Source organism: Tupaia chinensis, unplaced genomic scaffold, assembly GCF_000334495.1.
Source record: "Tupaia chinensis unplaced genomic scaffold, TupChi_1.0 Scaffold000119_2, whole genome shotgun sequence".
Classification (NCBI taxonomy): Eukaryota; Metazoa; Chordata; class Mammalia; order Scandentia; family Tupaiidae; genus Tupaia; species Tupaia belangeri.
In genome coordinates this window covers 404,051-428,347 of record NW_006159586.1, presented here as the reverse complement: position 1 = coordinate 428,347, position 24,297 = coordinate 404,051, and the positions used below count along the sequence as shown (strand labels likewise).

The window sequence follows — 24,297 nt, the reverse complement described above, 5'->3', positions numbered from 1 at the left end:
TTAGTAAGACCACTTGGTCCCCTCAGTCAATTCAAATCATTCCCCTCCTCAGACGAGGGCCAGTATCCCTTTATAGCAAGGAGTCAGAGGAGATTAGCTAAGGAATTAATTTATGGTAAAGGGATAGTTAATGACAGCTTAATGTAATTGTCCTCTCAGGGAAAGCTGCCTTTTAAAAGAAGATCATAAGAATGGTCATTGTTTAACCAAGAAACACAGACCTTGATTATTGGGAACTTGACATCGAATTATATTCCAAAGGGAGAAACTTGTGGCAGGGTGTGGCCTATTCTTTATAGGTGGCCCCTGAGCCACCTGTGAAAGTAGTGCAGCTCATCAGCTTTGGTATTTCTGCTGTCTGGGCCTGTGTCTTCCTTTGGTGTTTGGGTCTTGCTGCCCTCCAACTGGTCTTGCTGTCTCTCTCCTGAAGGCTGACGAGTTCACCATTGAGTCTGTCACCATGCGCAAGGTGAGGCGGGTGAGGATCAGACATGATGGCAAAGGCGCGGGCAGCGGCTGGTACCTGGACCGGGTGCTGGTGAGAGAGGAGGGGCAGCCTGAGAGTGACAACGTGGAGTTTCCATGTCTCAGGTACACAATCTCACCTGTCTCGTTTTCTCTAGTTTAGGCTATAGTCTCTGAGTTTGGGGAAAACCAACTCTACTACCAGGACCCAGAGTGAGCAAAATGGTGGCTTAAGGCTGTAGCTGGTGCAAGAAAAGTGGGGGCTTCTGGTGGTACCTAGACCTGAACCTCACATCTCCCCCCATCTCAATGATGAAGCACCAGCGTGGGGTATTCCAGAATGCTATGAGTTTGCTCTATTTACATATACCAAAGTGTTGTTACTTTTTCATAATTAAAACTTGAAAAGATCTGGAATTTAAGTCAGCGTTACCTCAGTTATATACTGAATTCAACTTTGGAACTGAAGGCTATTTGTTTTATTTGAATAACCATTGGACCACACCTCTTTTCTGTTAATGTCTTTTCTGGCTATCTGACTTTGTTTTCATTTTCTTTCTCCAATTTGTTGGTAAGGTAAAGTTGCTTTCCTCTTTTCCCTCAGTATTTGGATTTCTTTCATAGCCAACTTGGGCTCCCATTGCTTTTTAGACGTCCCCAGCAGGGATATTTTAGAGTGTGTTCAAGCTGTGTGTTCAAGCTGACTTCATCAGGGCTAGCCCAAGGCTTCTTGAGGGTGGCTGTGCTGAGGATGGTCTTTCTTGGAGGGGATGGGGCAAGATGCACAACAACCTGCAGTGAATGCATTGCTCTTTCTCTAACCATGTCCACAAACGCACTCATGAGCACACAGCTGCACACCTGCTACAGCCAAACTGCTTACTGCCTGCTCTGGTTTGAATATGTTCCCCAAAGTTCATGTGCTGGAAAATTAATCCAACCTAGTCCCCGGGGACGGGGGTTGGGATGGCCATGCCACAATCCTTTCTCCTCCATTTTCCTCCTGGGATATTAGGCGTGCACACACATGAGCCCAGCATGAGTTTGAAGCCACTGGGTCTGGGACTCGAACTGTGGTCAGCCATGTGGGAGTCCAGAGACATAACTGCTACACCATCTTCTGGGCCCAAGAGGTGGAGTTTTTAAGAGATGATTAGGTCATGAGGGCTCCATCCTTATAAACATATTAATGCTGTTACTGCAGGTGTGGGTTAGTTATGGTGCAAGGGCTGAAGGGGTTGTTCATGCATAGGTTGGAAGGGGCACTCTGGCATGTGGGGTAAGAGTAGAGGAAAGATGGGTTAGGATGAGGCTAAACGTGAGCCCTTGGTCTCCCAAGATATGGGGAGAAGGTGGGAGACGAGTATGGTCTCCTTTTAAATCAGTCACTGACTTGTTCACACTCCTCCTGAATCAGGAGGCTGACTGGCTGAATCCTAGATAGAAGAATCTGCAATGTTTTATTCTTGTCCACTTAAAAACAAAACAAATAGATATAATCACCTACTATATACTTGCTTGCTCCCTTTCCCCACAGAATTTACAGTCTAGAGGGGAAATAAACTATAAGCAAATAAATCAACAAAGAAAGTAATAATTACACACTGTGAAACATGGCATGAAGGAAAAACAAACTGCTGTCAGAGGCTGATGGGCGGGCCATCTGGGATGGAGAAGCCTGAGGCTGGTCCTGTGTCCTAGTGGTTAAGGGAACTGAATCCCACACGGCCAACCATGTGGTTCAAGTACCAGACCTGGCAGCTTGAAAAATGCACCGGACATGTGTGTATGTGTATGCCAAATTCCACCAGGATGGAGAAATGGAGAAGAAAGGATTGTGTTGTGACTATACCTCACTTGCAGTGAGGGAGGGGGATGCTTTCTTCCTTTCTCTCTCCATCTCTGTCTATGTCTCTCTGTCTCTCTCTGGTGATCATATACAACCTTGAACTTATGAAAAGAACAAAAACAAATGAAAAAGAAGAGATGGAGAAGCCTGTCTGCTGAGGGATGTTTAGACTTACTTCTTGTGGGGTGAAAAGGAGAGTGCCAGGGTGTTTGAAAGCTCTAGTCCATTGAGACCAAAACAGGTAGACAAAAGAGAGGGCCACCAGGGTAGGTGGAGAACAATGTAAGGCTGGCTTTGTGGGTCTCTTATGGTTGAGGAAGATCTCTGTGGCATTTAGGTGGATGACAGAGAGGAAAAGGGAGACCAATAGGAGGCTTTGTGAAGTCTACAATATGTATATTTGTGTACTAGGGCTGCCCTAATGAGGTACACAAAGTAGGTGGCTTACATGACAGAAATGTATTGTTTCACAGTTCTGGGGCCAGAAGTTCAAAATCAAGCAGGACCATACTCCCTCTGGAGATGTTCCAGGCAGTATCTGTTTCAGACCTCTCTCCCAGCTTCTTGCATTCCTCGGCTTATAGATGGCCATCTTTTCCCTGTGTCTCTTCATATCATATTTCTTTTGTGTACATCTCAGTGCCCAAATTCCCCCTTTTTATAAGGACACCAGTTCTACTGGGTTAGGACTCACTCTCATGATCTCATTTTAACTTGATTATATCTGCAAAGACCTTATTTCCAAGTACTGGGAATTTTAGGGGGGTACGATTCAGTTCACAAGGGTGCCTTGACCCTTGTTGACTAGTGAGGGTAATAAGGAAGGTTTACTCCAGAGATGATACTGGGGTAGATAGATTTCACAGGTTTTGCAGATGGTGGGGGGGCTATTGATGACCCTAGGTTTCTTCTTTTGGTGGATGGGTGGAAGTTCATGCCCTCTACTGAAATAGGGAGCCTGTGGGAGGAAGAGTTGAAGGATATGAATGAAATTGGACTTGAGATCTAGTTGAGACTTGTTACGTTTGAAATTTAAAGCCAGGCTTTGAGAAATAAATTTAAGAAATAAAAGCACAGGGATAGAAGTTAAAGGCAGGGAAATGTATGGGATCTTTTAGGAGAATGTGGGTTACAAAAAAAATCATAAGGATTGAGCTCTAGGACAGGTCAGGAAGCAGAAGGGGACCCTGAAAAGGCAATAAGGAAGAAGTTGACATATCCACATCGCATTGCCACATATCTGGTGTTATGAGGAGTTAAAACCAGCTAGTCAGCTGCATGTTGTGTGACTTTGACCAAATTTCTTACCTTTTCTGGTCTTCTATAGATCTTCAACCAGTGTGTGTCCTACAGTGCTGGTAAGCATTTGTGCTTTGATAGGAGCCAGGTAGGAAATGTTGACGATACTGTTGGCAGGGCAAAATAATAGCTGAGGCCCCCCCAAACATCCCAGAGCCCTCATCACTCCCAAACTTTAAATAGTTCGTGCATTATTTAGATGGGTTCTTGAACTTAGTTAAGGTACATAGAGATGGCATGTGTCAACTCTGGACCCAGGAGGACTTTGAAGAGCCTGGAGTTAGAGCCTGAGCTCACACATTGCTTCTGTCTTCACCTGAGCTGTTATTTAACTCCCCACCCTTGGAGAGGTGGACAAATCAGGCCTATTCATCTAAACTTCTCTCTCAAGACCAGTGAGTGGTGTTTTAGCAGACGTACGTGTGTGTATGTGTACTTGTATACTCTCGTGAGCTCAGGGAAAGTGATAAAATTACCAATAGACTGACTTACTCATTTAGCAACATCTCACTCTGAAACTGGGCTGAAGTGTTTGAAGCTGAAAGAAAATGACTATATTTGGAAATGTCTATTAATACCCTGCAAGTATTTAGGTGGAAATGACATAAGTAATGGTTTCCTTTTACTGCTGTGGAGGGGCTAGAAAGGGATAAATGGTAGAGGGAATGAAAGGAAAGTAGTTGGGATTTCCCAGTGGCCAGGACCTGCAGATCTTTATTCTTTCCCTCCCTGTGAATGTAGAGCCAGGCTTTCCAGCCTTCTCTATGGTCTCCACGGCTGCAGAAGTTGCCACAGTGACCTCAGGGGGATGAGGGATCTGAGGCACACTAGTTATTAGTCCCCAAGTTCCAAATTTCCCTGCCAGCAATGCCTTGAATTCCACCACTGTATCTCCTATCTTATAATTTTAAACTGTGTGTTCTAGCTTCATAGCACCAAAGCCCAGGGGAAGTCAGCTTAGTTGTTGGCTAACATTTTAGTCCTAACCAATAGCCAATGATAGCAAGGTCTCATGGGAATGTAAGCTCATGTGTTTGGAGAGGAGGGTGAGAGAAAAGGGATGGGCAGACTGCAGTGTTGCTTCCATTGGTCCTGGGGAGGTGGTGGTGTATTAGTAGAGAGACCTGTGGTTTAGGAGGGTTGGAGCTTCATGTCAGGAGGCCTAGGAGAAGCAATACCTTGCATTCCTTTGACAGGCCTTGTGGCCAGGAAACTGCCTCCCTTTCAAGAGTGTAATAGGAGTAGGCAAAGACAAGCACCAGGACGCAGACAAATGAAGAGATGTTTGGTCAAGAGGCAAATGTCCTGGTTTTCCCAGTGCCCTGAAGAACACTGAGGGTATCTATTCTGCTGTCACTGCCCCCAGATTACCAACTATCTTGAGCACTGGAGCTTAGACAACTTGTGCTTGCATGATTATCTGATTTCTCAGATGGGTCTCTGGGCTCAGTGGGAAAGGTGATTTTCAGTCAAATGGCCCAGTGCCTTTCCCCTGGTGGATGACCAGCAGAGAACTAGAACCATGGCTCACTTTGATGTACTGATGAGTCACTGCCATCAACCCACAGCCCTGTAGGGCACAGACTCAACTTCTTCTCATAGGCAAATCTCATTCATCCTTGAGCCACCTTCACTGTGAGCCCTTATTATTTCTCTAAATTCTTGTAGCACTCAGTTTGGCCCAATATCCATCTTAATCTTGTCTATCCTGTCTTAACTAAACTGTAGGTCCTCGACAGCCTGGAGTGTGGTTATTTATCTTAGTGTATCTTCTCTGCCTTCTCCTTACCCAGAGCCCTCAATATAGGACCATGCACATGGTAGAAAAAACGGTGGTTTCATGGTAACAATGGCTTTTAGGACAAACTTATTACTGTGACGTCCAGGACACTAGGTCATGTGACCCTGTCTGCCTCTCCAGACTCATCTGCCAGAACCCTGCCCTTCAGTGGCTACATTCCACCCACATGAGACTTCTCTCTACTAGTGGAAGATATGTTGTTTCCTTTGGAATGTTCCGCCCTCTTCTGAACTCTTTGTCACATTTTCTATTTCAGCCCAATGTCACCTCCTTAAGGAAGTCTTCCTTCCCCAGTCTGAGTCAGGATGCTGTATTGGAATCTCCCATAGAATCATTTTCCTTTGCTGAATTCAGAGCTCTGGGCCTCCCAGGTGGCTCTGCACAAGTGGTGTGATGGTTTGGCTGTCTGCTTGCCCCCCTCGAAGAGCTAACCATCTCTTGTTTTTGCCTACTAGGTGGTTAGACAAGGATAAGGACGATGGGCAGCTGGTCCGAGAGCTGTTGCCCAGTGACAGCAATGCGACACTGAAGAGTGAGTTGACCTGATGACAGGTGGCAGGCATGCCCTTGGTGAGACAGGTGCCCTCCCTCAGCTAAACAGAAGCAAACCCTTCAAGAAAACATGAGCTCTTTACTTCATTTCATGGAGGGAGCACTGGGGAGAAGAGGTCTGGAAATTACCTGTGTACAACAATGTCTCTGTGACCTCGTACAAGGGCCCTTGAATACATACAGGTCAACATGAGTAACATGGACAGTAACTGGCTTTCCAGCCTTCTCTATGGTCTCCACGGCTGCAGAAGTTGCCACAGGAAAAGGCAAATTGTGGGGTCAAGTGTTCAAGGTACTTGTCATTCAGGCCTTGTAAGAAGAAACACATTCTGTAAGGGGTGTAAAATAACATTAAAAAAATGCTATTTTTCTTGTGGGGTTATAATTTTCTTTACTGTGATACTTCTTCAAAATAAGTGCCTTATTTTGATCATAAGCTTTAGACAACATTAAAAAAATTATCTTCAGAATCTTCAACAATACCAACACCTCATATTTATCATTTATTAGCTCATCTGATTTCTGTAGTAACCCCAGCAGACAGACAGAGCTGATGTTGCATGTCTATTTGTCAGATGGGGAAACTGAGATATTTACATCTGACCTTTCCTAAGATCAGATTGCAGAGTTGGAGCTGGAGTGTCTAGTTTCCGGACTCAGAGTTATGGATTTAAGAACAGGGAAGGATCTTAGGAGGTGAGAGACCCATACCTATGTAAGGTCGCCTGGTACACCTAGGTCTGTGGTCTGTGAGGGAGCAGGACTAGCACCCAGGCTGTCTCTGCTCTTCCCGCTCTTGCAAGCTCCTGCTTCATTGAGTAACCAGGGCCTCCTAGTCACCTGCTTCCCTAGTCAGAGCCTTTGAAGGGAAAGGTCGTCTTAATTCCTGCCACATCTTTTAGCAAGGAAGGAAGCCATTTCCCCAGGTGCCCTTGGATAGCCCTGGTGTAGCTGACCTGGACCAGGCCCTCAGGGCTGACCTTTCCTAGGGCCTGACCAGACTACAGGTCTGGCTCCTAGCATGCTCTGCTGACTTTCTCCAAATCTTTCTTCCCAACAAGAAGACCCTATGGTAGCAGTGAGTGGTGGATCTAGGAATGAGCCTCTCTTCATTTCCCAAGACACACACCCTGGACAAAGCCTAGAGGACTTGATTCTTCTTTCATGTTATCCCACGATTTGCCTTTTCCTTTAAACACAGACAATGCAGATCTTTCTGCATTAAATGGAGTAACGTCTGCATGGTGTTTCAGTTAAGAGCAGGGGCTTTAGAGCCACATTAGGATTTCACTCCTGGTTGGTGACTTCTTACCTGTTTCCATCTTATATCAAACACCTGGTCTTCTGAGCCTCAGAGTCCTCTCCTGTAAAACTAGGATCAGAATATTTAGTAGTAATACTGTGTGCATAATGTGCTGGACACTGTCTGGAAAGATGGGCTCCCTTGGCCTCAGTTTTCTTGTCTGTCATGGGAGAAGCTGGGTCAGGTAATTGCTGGAGATCTTTTCAGTCTCTTGAATTTTGCATGCTTTCCTGTTAGCACATTCACATCTTCTGGAGCAGGCAAGGTACTTATTAAAATAATGATCTGTACATGAAGGAGCTCCACAGAGATCATAGAGCTGCTAAGAGAGAGGATTCTGGGATCTGAACTCCCAGCCTCTGTCCCCCTATCCTGACTGTAGATTGCTCTCCTACTCTGGGCACCTGGTCCTTGCTGCCTAACCCACAATAACCCCTTCTCTCTTGCTTTGCCTTGGACTGTTCAGACTTTCGCTATCACATCAGCTTGAAGACTGGGGATGTCTCTGGGGCCAGCACAGATTCTAGAGTCTACATCAAGCTCTACGGGGAGAAATCTGACACTATCAAGCAAGTTCTTCTTGTCTCTGACAATAATCTCAAGGATTATTTTGAACGTGGCCGGGTGGATGAGTTTACTCTTGAGACCCTAAACATTGGAACTGTAAGTCTCCTTCTCAAGGTCATGTGACATCACCTCACTCACTCCCATACATACTTGTACCCAGTCAGACATAGACATATGCCCACACACACTCATGTACACAAGGGCAAGCCCACTTTGGAGTGGAAAATGCCCACTTAGGACACCTAGAACAGTTGAAAACAAGTGGGTAGTAGTGAAACTTCCAGACATTTTCTGGAAATGGAAGGTGTATTTTTAGGAGCTTTACCCAAACATCATATCAATCTTCATGGTTGGAACTAGTGAGCCAGGGTCATAGACACTGGAGAAGAGGGGCTTTGGGTTCAGAAAGGAAAAAGTGGAGAAGGAGCAACTGAAAACAAGGGCTGAAAATCCTTCCCAATCCACACTTGCATCAGAACGATGCCCAGGAAGCTAGTTTCAATGAACTTCTGGACCACACCCAAAAGATTCTGCTGTAGGAGATGGGGCTTGAGAGTCTCCCTCTAAGTCCCACAGGACCCTGCCATGGGTGGTCTGAACACTTTGTCAAAGATAAACACACCTGACCATTAAAGCAGCAAGAATAAAATTTAATCAGTAACATACTGCCGTGATGGGGAAAAGATCAGTGTGGAATGGAACTGAACTCATATTTGTGCAGAGGCTCACAGGCATTTTAAAGGAAGACCGAGGGAATAGGAGGAGGGTGAATAGTCTCAGAAGAGTCAGGGAAGAGGAAACTATCAAAAAGCAACAGGGTGGAGATTGGTCCATTGAAACTCATCTGGGAGACAGAGACCCTATCCTCAGGTATTGGCTCAAATCAACAGTAAATTCTACTTTTTTTTTTTAAAGATGGTTTTGCTTCATCATTCTTTTGCCTCAGCCTCCCAGCTAGGACTACCAAGGTTTTATTTTTTTTTAAGAATTATTTTTATTTGACATTATTTATTTATTCATTTATTTTAATTTGACCAGAGAGGGACAGAGCAAGCAAGAGAGAGAAAGTGAGAAAGCAAGTTGCCAGGTGCAGGACTCAAACCATGGTTGGCCATGTGGGAGTCCAGTGTCCTTAACCGCCATGCCACCTGCTAGCCCTGTTTTTAAATAGGGTCTCGCTATGTTCCCCAGGCCAGCCTCAAACTCACCAACCTCCTGCCTCAGCTGCCCTGGGTCACTGGGATTATAGGTGCTCACTACTGTGCCCAGTCTTTAGGATGAACAGGTGGTCCCACCCATCCAAGCATAGTCTCTCAGCTGGACATGCCACCTCAGCTGGGCCCTAACAATAATTTTTCTGATAGCTTTGAATTTTCCCAGGAAAGGACTTTAGGGAGAATTAGGATCATCCTAGGGATGTGGCTGTAAGCTATTTGACACCGTTAATGTTTCGTTCAATTCTTTCTAGGCCAAGGTAGAGGCCCAGTTGAGAAAGGGCTCAGGAGCTAACCTGGAGTTTGACCAATGTGAAAATCTTTCTCAATCTCACCTGGAGAAATTGGTCTAAATCCCAGGATTAAGCATTGGAAACATCTCAAGAAATGTCTGAGCTGGAATTTGAGTTACCACCTGTCCCTTTTGGGGTGTGGCTTGATGGAAACTGAGACAGTAATGAACCCTCTGCAGCATCTTCCTTCTTGCTTTCACCTCTCTGTGAGCCCTGCCCTATTTTGGGTATCTAGGCCCTATAATTCTCTTCTCCCATCAAAACTCACTCTGGAGGAAGATCTGATATTAGTCACACTTTAAATTAATGCACATAAAGCAAGGTTTTCCTCAATCAAAATGTATTTGCATTTTAAACCAAATCAATAATTATACGTAAAAGTGCTGTTCCCTTTGCTAAAGATTTTTGACAGCAGCCAGCAGGTAAACAAGACATCTGAGGGGAGGGGAATGAATGGTCATGAGGGGTTGAGGCCCTTCTTTGTATTTCTGAAATCCCCTCAACTGGAGGTGGGGAGCCTGTTCTGAGGCCCAGCATTTCCACTTACTAGCCATGCTTAAGTTATTTAACCTCTCTTTGCCTCAATTTCCTCATTCACAACCATGGAGGAATCTAATACTTAATGCTAATAACAGCCACATGCTCTTAGTAAGTGCCCAATAAACAATGGAGCAATTACTCTATGTCAATGCACCATGTTGTAGAACAATCGCCTTAGGGAACTTTTGGGCATGTGAGATAGAAAACACCTGCCTTGTCTTTACTCTTTCAGTCTATCCCTCCCTGGGACTTTCACTGTCCTGGTGCTACCAAAAAACAACAGAACTCTTGCCTGTTTCTTGGCATGTGCTCAAAGGCTCTCAGGGTTTGCAAACGTAGCTGGTTTCCTTCTGATAATTCCAGAGCCTGGCTACCTATGTAGTCAATGGTGATGTTTCCATTACCAACTGCAGAGGCACTTGGTATCCCTAAGAGTGAAGGTTGAGATTGTATGGGCCATTTTCTAAGTCTGGCCTTTTGGCACCAAACTCACAGCTAGTGTCACCCTTCTAAACAGAACAGTGAGAATCTCAGGGCTCAAAGGGTTCTCAAAGGCCATCTGATAATTCCATCTGATATTAAAATTGCTCTGTACACAGCCGTTTAAAAAATAGAATAAAACAAAAGCCACTCAAACATTACAAAGCCAACTACATATAAGAATGGTGATAGGATCATCTACCCTCTCATCTATATTGCCTCTGGGTCAGGATGTTAAAATGTAAAATGGCAAAGCAAGTAGACCATAGAGCATTATTGGGAAGAGAAAGTGTCCCTCAGGTACAAAAAAGCGAGAGGAGGAATTGAGCCCAGACTCACAGAGCGCTGGAAGTTGCCTGCACATGCCATTACCTACAGGATAAGTATTTTCAAAGAAGCCCAGAAATACATACAATAGTGCATTATTTAAAACCAAGCCAAACCAAATTAATAACACAGTTATTAGAAAGTGATGGCAAACACTTTATTTCCTTTCTTGTGTGGCTCCAACCTAAAATTATTATTATTATTCTGCTTCTTTTTTGTCATTAAATTTTTTTTATAAAGCAAAAGTTGTAGTATTTTGTTTTGGTTTTGTTATTGTTTTTAACAAAGAACTTTATTACATACATATCAGAGCTTTCAAAGTTCATGACACATCCACTTCCCACTTGCTTCTCACAAGGCTGCAGGCCTACTGTGGCTGATGTCAGGGACAGGACTGAGACCCAGCCTGTCCTGCAGAACCTCCCTCTTCTGCAGAGCTGGAGGCTTGAGTTAAAGGGAGCTGCTTGCACTTGTATTTGGGGGAGGTAGGGATGAAGGCATGGAGGTTTCTGCATACCACTGGCTCCTTGCTCACACTCACTTGGGTTTTCTTCCAGATCAATCGACTAGTGATTGGGCACGACAGCGCAGGTATGCATGCAGGCTGGTTCCTGGGCAGCGTCCAGATCCGAGTGCCCCGCCAAGGCAAGCAGTACACCTTCCCTGCCAACCGCTGGCTGGACAAGAACCAGGCTGATGGGCGCCTGGAGGTGGAGCTCTACCCCAGCGAGGTCATGGAGATCCAGAAACGTATGGAAGAGGCCTCGGTGGCACCATTGATATTGATTCCCATGTGGGATGGGGCAGCGGGGAAAGAGGAGGTCTCTGGGGCAACTTGAATGTTGTCTCCAAGTAGTGGTGTTGGGCTCCTGCTGGGAGATCATAGGGGCTTCCAACTGCTTCTCAAACCCTGGTTGTGGGAGGAAAAAAAGGCTCGTTTTACACCTGAGGAAACTGAGGACTCTACAGATAGAACTTTTTTTTTTTTTTTTCTGAGATAAAAGCAGCAGATGACTTTATTAGAAAATATACCTTCTCTAGAATGAGCAGATGGCCTAATGGTTACATCGGGGGACTCCCATGTAGTTAACCGTGGTTCAAGTTCTGGACCCAGGGGCTTAAAATTCACACGGGGTATGTGCACGTGTGTGCCCAAAATTCCTTGAAGAGAATGGAGGAGAAGCAATTGCAGTGTGGCCATCCCCCCATGGTGGGGGGTGGGGGAGTGGTTCTCACTTTCTGTCTTTCTGTCTCTCTAGCGAGTGCACATGCCCTATAGCAAAAATCTCTCTCTAAAAGGGAAAAAAAAATCTCAACCATGTGTAGGAGGGAAGATAAACACATGGTCCCTATCTTCCCTTGGGAAGACTGGCAGAGGAGATAAAATTGTTCATTCATTTATTTATTCAATAAATAGAAATATAGTGAGAGTTTCTCTGTGCCAGTACTGGGATGGGCTTTGTGGAGGTAGCCATGAGCAAAACAGACGAAACCGTTGCTTTCATTGACTTCACATTCTACCCGAGTGGACAAGCAATAAGCATATAAAATAAGGCCAACAAAGAACTCTGAAGAAAATGACGCATGATAAGGGGTTAGCAGTGGTGAGAGTGGAGGACCTTTTTAGACAGGGTGATGACCTTTCTAAGGGTATGAAGTTCAAGGTGACCTGGTGCCTATTGTGCATGTGAGCCATAGATGATGGTGCAGTTCAGAGACAGAAGAAGTTATCTAGAGAATTGGGAAGGCAGTGAGACCAAAGCTTGGCACAGAAGAGGTCCCTTCCCTGAAGCTCTACACTTCTATATCCATCCTAAAAGCCACTGCCAAAGGCCCACTTGCATAGAAAACTTCCCTGAGCAGGAACCCCAATAAAAAGTTGCATCTCCCTCTTCCAGAACTTGGAAGGTTTCCATGTGTGCCTTCATCTCACCAACCAATCTAAAGTTCCTCTAAGGCTGTGTCCTATATATAGGCTTTGTAAAAGTACCTGTCAGGGACCAGCATGTGGCATAAGTTTAGGTTAAGGCACTAGACTCCCACATGGTTGACTGTGGTTTGAGTCCTAGTCCCAGACCCAGTGTCTTGAAAATCACACTGGGTACGTGTGAATGCATGCCCAAAAAAATATTGAAAGGAGAATAGAGAAGGGACTGCAGCATGGTCATCCGTCTTGAGGGGAGAATTCTGGGGACCAGCAGGTGATGTAATGGTTACACCACTGGACTCCCACATGGCCAACCACAGTTCGAGTCCAGAGGCTTGAAATTCATGCCAGGTGTCTATGTGTGCATGCCCAGAATTCCAAAAGGAGAATGGAAGAGAAGAAATTGCGGCATGGCCATCCCTCCTGGGGAGGGATTTCACACTTTCTGTCTCTCTGTCTCTCTCTCTCTCTCTGGCTCTCCAGCAAGTACATGTGCCCTATGACAAAAAACAAAAACAAAAAATAAAATTTTAAAAAAAAATACCTGTCAGTGTGATAATCAACTTCTCTCTCTCTCTTTCTCTCTCTCTTGTGATTTTTTTTTTTTTTTTTTTTTTTTTTTTTTTTTTTTTTTTTGCTCTGAGGCTCATGCACTCACTGGAAAGAGAGAAAGTAAGAAATCATGTCCCTCGGTCTGTCGGCAGCAGCAATGTTAGGAAGGCAACTGGACTGTAGGGTTTCTTCAGCTCCATTGTGATTCTAGGTGACCACTGTCACATGCTTTCTGTAACTGACCGGAACATTATTGTTTAACTTGCCAGAGGGCACAATGCTCTAGCCAGAGAGATGGAGACAGCCCCACCCCCTCTTCCCAGTAGGACACAGTCATGCCATTGGGATTTGGGGCACACAAGAAAAAAAAAATCATGCCCCATTGAGGAAGGCCATGCTGCAATCCCTTTTCCTTCATTCTCCTCTCAGGATTTTGGGCAGGCGTGCATAGGCTCCTAATGTGATTTTTAAATCCCTGGGTCCAGGACTTGAACTGCAGACTTGGCCACATGGGATTTGGCTGCCTTAACTTTCACACCACATGCTGACACTCCTTCTCTCTTTTTCTTTATTAGTTTTTGGAGAATTATTTTTGTTATAGGGTATGTGCGCTCACCAGAGAGACAGAGAGAGACAACGTGAGAAATCATCTCCCGAAGGGATGGCTATACTGCAAAGACCTTCTCCTCTTGGGATTTTGGGCATACACACACGTACCCAGCATGAGTTTCAAGCTGCTGGGTTCAGGACTTAAACTGTAGTCAACCATGTGGGAGTCCAGCAGCATAACCTCTCTGCCACCTACTAACTCCTCCTTCTCTGGTTTCATAAGTTAAAACTTGATTTCCACCCAAGTAATATGTATACTAACAAATGTACAAAGGTTATAAAAAAAGTAGTAATTGCCTTATGTACCTCTTTATAGAATCCCCCTTCTTCAAAGGTAGCAACTTTAATTGCTTCAGCTTTTTTCTCTGAAATTTAGTCCCATTTAAAAAATAATCTGCATTTATTAACAAGTGCAAAATGTCAATAAAATATATTTACGTTTTAAGCTGAATCTATAATTGTACAGTAAAATTTGTTTTTAGTTTTAGACATTATCTACTGATGTCTTACTGGGGGAGAGGATTTAGTTCTTTTAACATACACAGAAGCTAGCACAGCCCTGCATGTTTATGAACACACATTCACTCACACACCCCTTCCAGCTTTCAATTTAATTAAATCAGTGCTCAATTTTCACATTATCATAACTATGTCAATATTATTCACTGCTGAGTCACCCACTGTATGATAATTGCACTTCATTTTTGGTGTGACTTTTGTTTTTTTCCTGAAGTTAATAATGTCATGTTTTCATTCACAGTGTTCTCCATGCCCAGGTCTCTGCCTTGATCTCCCAGGGATGCCTTAACAAAATATTGGATCGTCGAGAAAGTCATGACTCAGTTTTGCATAGAAAAATAGAAAGTCTTGACTTTTCTGACTACTTAATAGCTTCTTTGGCTTGCAGAGGGCAGTCTTCACTGTGTGCTCGTGTGGCCTTCTCATTTCATACACTTCCTTGGTGTCTGTGTGAACAAATCTCCCTTTCTTGTAAAGATATCAGTCAGAAGGGATTTGGGCCTGCCTAAGGATCTTACTTAAACTTAGTCATTTCGTTAAAGGCCCTTTCTCCTGATTGTGGTACATTCTGAGGTACTGAGGCTTAGAGCTTCACCATGGGTACTTGAGGTAACATAATTTGGGCCAGAACACTGGCTTATCCAAACCACTAATAGAACTAAAGATTTTTCCTATGTTCAGGCCCAGGGGAATTCTGATGGTTCCTTCCTTCCACCTCCTCTCCCTTAGACATTCTTTCCAGTATTGCCTGCTCTCTTGTGTGGTAGGCTGTCCTGCAGCTGTCCTTTGGGGGCTTGCTTTTTACCATTGTTTTGGACATTTCTTTCTTCTTTCTTCTGGGTTGGGCCTCCTGTTGTTTGGATTCCATGTCTTCCTCTTCTTTCCTTTATTCTCTCATTTTCGTAGGACCATTTTCTAGCCGTACCTTCTCGAGTAAAGGTTCATGGGAGAGAAATGTCGAGACTTTGCCAGTCTGCAAGTGTCTTTGGTCAACTTGCACAGTTGATCGTTTGGCTTGTTACACTGTAGAATTGTGTTAGAGCTCACTTTCCCTAAAAGCCTGGAAGAAATTGCTCTGTTGCCTTCTAGCCCCCAGGGTTGCATGTGTGAAGTCTGGTGCCATTGTGCTATCCACCTCTTTGATTTTTCCTCTCCAAAAGCTGATAGAATCCAGGTAGGTCAGGACGAGACCCCTGATTTCCTGAAATTGCATGAGGATCTCACTACTCTCTGTGATTTTACATGTTAATTAATTAATTAATTAAATTTGATCACTGCATATTTTTAAAATTCATATTTTTAATTCATATTTTTCAAATTTAATCATCACAGCATACAAAATGAATTTCCCGTAATAACTGCACTGTTATTGGTTCAGTCAAAAATATTACTATACATACTGTCATCAACAGATAATTTTCTATTTCTTAAATAGTTTGATTTGTTCTGAAATCTCTGGGTTCCTTCAATATAAAGCTTTTTTTTTCTTTTTAAGCTTTAAAGCTTTTTTAGAGTTTTTTTTTTTTTAAGCTTCTATAGATGCTTTTTTTTTACAGTATAAATTCTCTGACAATTTCCAATACATTATCACTCCTGTTCTCTATAGAACTGAACTCTTAGATATTGGACTTTCTCTGATTTTCTTATCCTTTCTCTGTCATTTGTCTTTTTGTTCTGCATATTTTTAAAATTCATATTTTTAATTCATATTTTTCAAATTTAATCATCACAGCATACAAAATGAATTTCCCGTAATAACTGCACTGTTATTGGTTCAGTCAAAAATATTACTATACATACTGTCATCAACAGATAATTTTCTATTTCTTAAATAGTTTGATTTGTTCTGAAATCTCTGGGTTCCTTCAATATAAAGCTTTTTTTTTCTTTTTAAGCTTTAAAGCTTTTTTAGAGTTTTTTTTTTTTTTAAGCTTCTATAGATGCTTTTTTTTTACAGTATAAATTCTCTGACAATTTCCAATACATTATCACTCCTGTTCTCTATAGAACTGAACTCTTAGATATTGGACTTTCTCTGATTTTCTTATCCTTTCTCTGTCATTTGTCTTTTTGTTTTGTCCTTGACTTTATTAATGCTGTTGAATATTTTATTACAAGTCACTATATTGTAATTTCCAATAACTTTCTTGTTCTCTGAATGCTCATTGTTATCCTTCCTAATTTTGTATATTCCTGACTGCCTGTTGTTCTGAGAACTAAGAGACAAGGGGATTGAGGCTCCTTTCCATTTGGAATTTCAGCTCTCACTGACTCTTCCTGTTGTCCAGGCACCATCCCACCCTCTCTCTTCACTAAGACTCATATCCCTACTTTAACCTCTTCAGCCTTTCATCCAGTCCCCTTGTTTTTAGCTCCCAATTCTCACACTACCCTGAATGGAAGATTATCTTATTAAAAGTAACAGACTTTATTAAAACAAAACAAAAGTCATCTTACAGCATTACTAAAAGGACAAGTCTTATAAAGTCGTGTTGAAAAAATATGATCCTGTAGTGTTCTAGAAGATATTTTGCTTGTCATTGGAAAGTGGCCTCCACTAGTGGCCTCCACTAGCACATTTCTACCCACCAACATCTCGATAACGTGTTATTTCAAAATACAATCAACTCTCTTGGGTAAGGTACCTGTTGGTGTCACCCGAAGGTGATGATATTTAAATGAACATGCTAGTTCCAACTCCTGTCCTTTACTGAATGTCTGCTCAGGGGTAATATCTTAGTCTGTTTTGTGGTGCTATAACAGAACACCACAGACTGGGCAATTTATAACAAACAGAAATTCATTGACTCACAGTTCTGGAGGCTGAGAAGTTTGATATCAAGGTGCCTACCACTAAGGGCCTTCTTACTGGGCTATTGTATGGTGAAAGGAAAGAGGGTGACAGAGCAAGAAAGAGTCAAACTTGTCCTTTTATAACCTGTTGGTGTCACCTGAAAGGTGATGATGTTTAAATGAACACTCTAGTTCCAACTCCTGTCCTTTACTGTCTTGTCGTGTCCACCCTTAAGGGTGGAGCCCTCATGGTCTAATCACCTCTTAAATGTTCCGCCTCTTAATACCATTACAATGGCTTTCAAACTTCAGCGTGAATTTTGGAGAGCATAAATACTTAACCTATAGCAGGTCGGTGCATGGCAGAGAGCACCAGCTAGTATATTGACTAGTCCTTGAGACTGATCCCCAAGGTCACACGATGCAGTGGATGACTGGGCATAGGGGTCTGATTTCCTAGGTTTTCCATATCTACCTCCTGTCACCTCAGGACCCCAGTTTGCCTACTTGCAAAATGGAATGTTTGCATCTACTCACGGTGTTGAGGAGAGAATTAGATAAGATAATGCCTGTGAGGCACCAAACACAAAGAACCAGCTCAGGAAATATTTCTTTTGTTATTACAGTCATGATGGTTATTAATGCTAAATGTTCCATTTTTCTCATGTGCCCACCCAGTGGTCCACTATGAGATTGAGGTCTGGACAGGTGACGTGGGTGGCGCAGGCACTACTTCCCGAGTCTACGTGCAGATCTACGGCGAGGAAGGCAAGACTGAGGTGCTCTTCCTCTCCAGCCGCTCAAAAGTTTTCGAACGGGCATCCAAGGACACGTTCCAGGTGTGTGGGGGTAAAGTAGCACAGGTGTCAGCAGAGGGCCCAGTGGATGCCAGGAAGGTTCCCTGAGTGTTCTCATTTTCTCAGCCAGTACCCACTCAAGAATGGGCTGCTTCCCTCCAGCTGGGCGGTAAATGCTTCCTCTCCCAGGCTGCTGCCTTGAGGACAAGTTGGACTGGAATTACTTTGGCTTCCTGGAGGGTTTCTTGGGAGCAGTATAAGTAGAGTATAGAGCTTTGAACTGGAAGTGAGAAGTTCTGCCTTGTGGATTTGAGCAGTAGCCTCTTGTCTCCAGACCTGAGTCGTTGACTTGGAATAAATAGATTAGACTGTACCAGTGGTTCTCACCCCTGGCCTCATGTTAGAATTACCTGGGAGCTTTAACTAAAAATCGTTCTTCTTGGTCTACACCCAAGATCGTTCAAATCAGAATCTCTGGGTGTGGGATGTGTTTTCTGGGTATGCTTTTAAAAACTCTACCTGTGATGCTAATATGCTGCTGATTCTGAGAACTACCAGTGTGTGTGATTCCCATTTAGCCAGAGATGGAGCTAGCACTCAGGTTGTTCCAACAACTCTGGGCCTGTGGCCTCTGATTCTGCAAGTCTCTCAGGCCTGATGACAGGGTCCTGCTTCTCATGCAAAGACTGGCAGATATAGGAGTTTCATAGCTATGTTCTGAGTGCCCCAGGGCTCCTCTCTTTCCTTTGCAAGTTTTTGAATAGAAGAAAACAAACAAACAAAAAAAGATGAGAATGTGAGTATGTCAGTGGCAGGAAAAGAGAGTGATATCCTTGGGGACACAGGAATTTTTTATGTTGGACATGACTACATATGTCATATGCATGCATATGCATGTGTGTGTGCATCTGCAGATATGTGTGTGCAGGGAGCATGTTCACGTTGGGTACTTTATGTGTATTTGTGTGCCCCAAGCAGCTTGGTCTTCAGTGAGGGGTCCTTACCCAGTGCCCAGAGAAGGGCTTGGCTGAGCTGGGACCTGGGCCAGGTCCCAGATTAGAGTCAGGGGGGCCTCAAGGAGCCAGACATCCTCAGCCAAGGAGGCTGAGACACACTTTTGAGCCTCAGATTCCTCCTCAATTAAAACCTAGCTTTATAATACCTGCCTGGCTAGCTTCACAGTCCCAGTAAGGATCAAAAGAGCCAATATTAGGGGACGCACTCAGGACATTTTGGCCAGCTATAGGGATGTAAGCAAGTTGCATATTTCAGGAGGCAAGCTACCCGGATGTGGCAGTAGACCCAGGCATGGCTGGGCAGACAGATGCAGGGACCAGGACACTGAGCAGGCCTCTGGGAAGAGGTTGGCCATGGAGCTGCTGTGACCTGAGACATTCTGCAAAGAAGAGCTACTGTGCTAAAGAAGTGACTTACCAGGTCCAGTGCTCACACCCTAAGAGGCTGAGAAGGATAAATCTGACTTTTCCCAAGCCTTGGGCTCCATCTTGGCTGGTAATTTTTCCCCCAAGGGTGGATTAGCTGCATTGTGGATTTATAAACAGGTGGTCAGAAGACGTGTCTGGACTTGAACTGTGGTACACAGAGTAATTCATGGGATAGCCTCAGGTATTCATGTGGAAGAACTGGTGAGACCAGGCTTTGGGGAGTGTCAGACTCCCAACAGCAGCTTATCAGCATCAGGAAGCCTAAGAGGGAACCTGAGTGAACCCTCCCACCTCATTGTGTCCCCTCCCTTAGAATGTGGACTCAGGACAGAGTGACAGCACCATCTAAAGCTGAGAAATCCATCAACACTGCCCTTAGGGCCAGCTGCGTGCTATGCCCAGTGGGAAGAGACACAAAAGGGTGGGCTCTGCCCTTAAGGAAACTAATGAGAGTTGATAGAGACTAGCTCATAGAGACAAAGAGGGCACCTGAGCAATGCTCCAGGCCTCCTCTGAACTCTTGGAGAAGGGGCAGACAGGTAGGCTATGGCTATTTGCCTTGGGGGGTCCTGGGACTTCTGGGGGCATGAGTGAGAGGTTAGTTTTTGAAAAAGAAAACCACATTGTTTTGTTGTGCTGCTTATTACAAAAGTTAGGCTGAATACTGACAAACTTGTCAAGAAAACATAGGCATAATTTTTTTAAATAGTGAAGCAAAGGAACCTGAATGAAGAGGCCTTGGTTATGGATAGAGGAAGGAATAAGAGCAGATCAGGTGAGGGCACAGCATGAACACAGATAGGAAAACAGGAGTCAAAGAATAGAGTGTGCATTGTGGCTTGCACACGTGTGTTTATGTGTGTGCATATGCATGTGTGTGTGGGAGAGAAACAGAGAGACCAGCTTGGCCACCTCTGGGGTTAGAAGGAAATAAGTTTGGGTGGCAGCTGGGCCAGGCTGGAGGAACTAGGCTGGGCATAGTCAGAGGGAGGGACCCAGTGGAAGTTTATGAGCGTGGAGGCCCTGTGCCTCTCCATCCTGCAGCTCAGCTCTCGGGTCCTGCACCTGGCTCTACAGGGGAGGCAGGGAGGATGCCAAGGGCCACCCCAGCCACTGCCCTGCCTTTGCACAGCTGGAGGCTGCAGACGTGGGTGAGATCTACAAGATACGGCTCGGACACACAGGCGAGGGCTTCGGGCCCAGCTGGTTCGTGGACATGGTGTGGCTGCGGCACCTGGTAGTGCGGGAGGTGGACCTCACGCCTGAGGAGGAGGCCCGGAAGAAGAAGGAGAAGGACAAGCTGCGGCAGCTGCTCAAAAAGGAGCGGCTAAAGGCCAAGCTCCAGAGGAAGAAGAAGAAAAAGAAGAAGGGCAGTGATGAGGAGGATGAGGGGGCGGAGGAGGAAGAGTCCTCATCGGAGGAGTCCTCGTCCGAAGAGGAGGAGGAGGAGACTGAAGAGGAGGAAGAGGAAGAGGAATTTGGGCCAGGGATGCAGGAGGTGATTGAGCAGTACAAGTTCGAAGCCAACCGCTGGCTGGCCCGGGGCAAGGTGGACAATGAACTTGTCGTGGAGCTGGTGCCGGCTGGCCGGCCGGGTCCTGAGCGTAAGCCTGAGGAGGGGTCAGCCGATTCCCCTAAAGAGGATCCAGCAGAGGGAGGGATAGTTAGATCTCCTCTTATGTGGAGGCTGATTAGGTGGGCACCCATTACATTCCCAAAAGGCTCTCCTGACCTGCATCTAAAATGCCTCATCAATGGTTCTGTTAAGCATTATCCTTGTCCTGAGGCCCTCAGAGGGATCAATAACTTTGGTAGGAGCCCTGATGGAACTCGATCTAAATATATATGGGGGTTAGAGGTAGGGGGTTGCTGAGGGCAGAAGTTATCTTAGTGAAGGAAGTCAAGGGCAGGGACAGGGGCAGAGACAGTTTCAGTGCCAGGTCAGTGTAGACATCTCTGTACATCTTCCTGCTCCCAGCATCTGGCTAGATCTTAGAGGTTACACCTTAGGTCCACTCCGTGACCCTGGTGTCCTCAGCACTGCATCTTTCTGTGTTTCCAGCCAACACCTATGAGGTCCAAGTGATAACAGGGAACGTGCCCAAGGCTGGCACTGATGCCAATGTCTACCTGACCATCTATGGGGAGGAATATGGGGACACGGGCGAACGGCCCCTGAAGAAGTCGGACAAGTCCAACAAGTTTGAGCAGGGACAGGTAGAGTACAGATCTCTGGCCCTGGGGTTGGTGGTTTAAACTCAGATGAGGTGCTGCTGCTGCTGGTTCCCACACCAGCCCTACCCCAGCACCGGGTCTGTTGTGTGTCCAGTAGTGTGTCTTATTCAACCAGGCCTCATGGTGGCATCTTTACTGTAAGCACTGGAGTTTTGAGGTGAGGGTGTGAGCGAAGCACAGGTGGGGTTTCAGTGCCTGGAGCCCACAAGCTCATTGGCCCACCGGAAAGAACAGTGAATAGTATCAGGCAGCAGATGCTCAGGCACTGAGAGGTTTAAGGAGGAAGTACTCACCATAAGATGGTGTCTTGGGGAATACTTAGTGAAGGAGGAGCAACTTGCACTGGGCACTGGCAGATGAGCATGATCTAGATGTCTAAAGATGACAGTGAAAGATGTTCTCAGAACATGGAGCACATTAGCAAAGATATGGAGGTGGAACTAGGGGAAACCTGTTTGAGGACAGTGAGTCTTCCAGCTGAGCTGTGGTGAGTCTGAGACACAATGGATAAGCTTGGATAAGACCAATTTAGGGATAAGGAGGATGGGGCCAGAAGAGGCTTGAAAGACAAGCTGAGGCAGTGGGAGCCATGTAGGAAATACATGCACCACACTCTTCAGTTATAGTAGGAAAAGCATATAAAATAAGCTGTCATTTTTGTTCAAGATTTTACAATATACCTTGGTAGAAGAGCATTCCCTATCTTACCCTTCCCATTCCTCCTAAAGCCAGGTTCTCCTATCAACACAAAGGAAAAAAAAAATAATAAAAATCTTTCCAGGCTCAATGCTTGATTTATTTCAGGGACCCCTGCCTTTTCCCTTCCTTCTTTCCTTCCCTCCTTCCTTCCTTCTTTCTTTCTCCTTCCTTCCTTATTCTTCTTTCAATTTATTTATGTATATATTGCCATAAGTCATATGAGTTTGTCAGGGAGGGACAGAACAAGGGAGAGGTAGAAGGCACCCCCGAATGGGGCGTGGTCACACCACAATTCCTTCTCCTCCATTTTCACACCTGATTGGGGTCTTGGGCACACACACACACACGTGCTTGGTGTGTTTTTCAAGCCACTGGATCTGGAGTAAATTGCACAGTGGAATAGAGCTCCCTCAACCACCAAGCCATAAGGCCAGGCCTCTTATTTTTCTTCCAACACCCTCTCATGACTTGAGAATAGGGGTTTATTTCTGTTTTAGTGCTTTCCTTTAAAAAATATAGCTGCTATGATTCTGAATTGGAAAAAAAAATTGCTACTGAGTACATAACTAGTACAGTTGGTGAAATTTGAATCTGGACTGCATATTAGATAATAGTATTGTGTTAATGTTAAATTCTTAAATTTGATTATTGTACCCTGATTATATGCAGATATCCTTGTTCTTAGGAAATTCATGTTGAAGTATTTGGGATCAAAGGATCATTGTATCTGCTACTTATCTTCAAATGGTTCAAAAAGAGGAATAGAGAAACAGGAAGAGAGGGAGAGAAGACAGTGATAAAGCAAGTGTTGCAAATAAGTGCAAGAGCTAAGTTAAAGGTGTACACAATTTAATTGTACTATTTTTGCAAGTTTTCTGTAGATTTTAAGTCTTTTGGGGGGATTTTAAAAATTGCAGTCATAAAGACCCCATTCCTTTATCAAGTCTGGGATTCATCTGCTTCCTTCAAAGCACACACAGGCACAGGGTCTCAGTGCACCCTTGCCCCCACCAACACACACAAACACCACAAATGCAGGCATACAGACCACCTGACTTCTCCTCTGCCTCTCTGTGTCATGGTTGTCTTCACTCTCTATATTCTCTCTCTACCTGCTTAGATACGAGAGTGGAAAAAAATCCCTTGAGAGAGTCTCAAGTTAAAAAAAACAAACAAACAAACAAACAAAAACAGAGGGAACCAGCAGTTAGCGTAATGGCTATGTCGCTGGACTCCCATGTAGTCGACTGTGGTTCGAGTTCCAGACCTGGTGACTTAAAGTCACTCTGGGCACATATGTGTGCTTGCCCAAGATCCCGAGAGGAAAATGGAGAAGAAAGGATTGCGGCGTGGCCAACCCCCCTGGGGGGTGATTTCTTCCTTTCTGTCACTCTGTCTCTCTCTGTCTTTCTGGCGCGCACATGAGTCCTATAGCAAAAACCTCTCCAATCAATCGATCAATCAATCAATAGTGTAGACCAAACACCAAACTAGTGAGTTACAGTCTTCACTGTTCCCACATCTGAATGCTCTGGGGTGTTGGGAATTCTTGTGAGGGTGAAACTGTTGGCAACGTGGCGATGGGTTGATTTTACCCCTCTGAGTGCTACCCTGGCTCTCTCCAGACAGACACCTTCACCATCTATGCCATTGACCTGGGGGCCCTCACCAAGATTCGGATTCGCCATGACAACTCAGGCAATAGGCCAGGCTGGTTTCTGGACAGAATAGACATCACTGACATGAACAACGAAATCACGTGAGTGGAGCTGGAGGGGAAGGGAGATAGGGGCCCTGCTCTGAGAGAATGCCATTCCCACTGCTAGAGTATTGAGGGAGGTGGGCTAGGTATGTCTGAAGTAAAGATGGGATGGATGACATCTGAGGGTAAGGGTGGGTTGGCTATGACATGTGAGGTGAGGGTGGGTTGGGTGGTGTCTGAAATGCGGGGGAGGGTAGGTTGTCATATCTGTTGTGGCCACAGGGTGGATTGACCTATCTAACAAGCTGGGTGGGCATTGCCTTCTTTCC

The 24,297-nt window shown here is 44.8% G+C and overlaps 1 protein-coding gene across 2 annotated transcripts in view; it reads left to right on the top strand.

Annotated features, from left to right (window-relative positions):
• LOXHD1 (lipoxygenase homology PLAT domains 1) overlaps positions 1-24,297 on the top strand; it is a 219,353-nt gene that overhangs the window by 108,713 nt on the left and 86,343 nt on the right. The window contains exons 14-21 of one of the 2 annotated variants that reach the window (XM_006144419.1): positions 431-591; positions 5,870-5,946; positions 7,736-7,932; positions 11,248-11,440; positions 17,769-17,929; positions 20,465-20,936; positions 21,395-21,549; positions 23,892-24,025. In XM_006144419.1, the coding sequence (XP_006144481.1) occupies positions 431-591; positions 5,870-5,946; positions 7,736-7,932; positions 11,248-11,440; positions 17,769-17,929; positions 20,465-20,936; positions 21,395-21,549; positions 23,892-24,025 (1,550 nt within the window). The remainder of the gene's footprint in view (positions 1-430; positions 592-5,869; positions 5,947-7,735; positions 7,933-11,247; positions 11,441-17,768; positions 17,930-20,464; positions 20,937-21,394; positions 21,550-23,891; positions 24,026-24,297) is intronic. The other variant, XM_006144420.1, reaches the window with a different exon arrangement.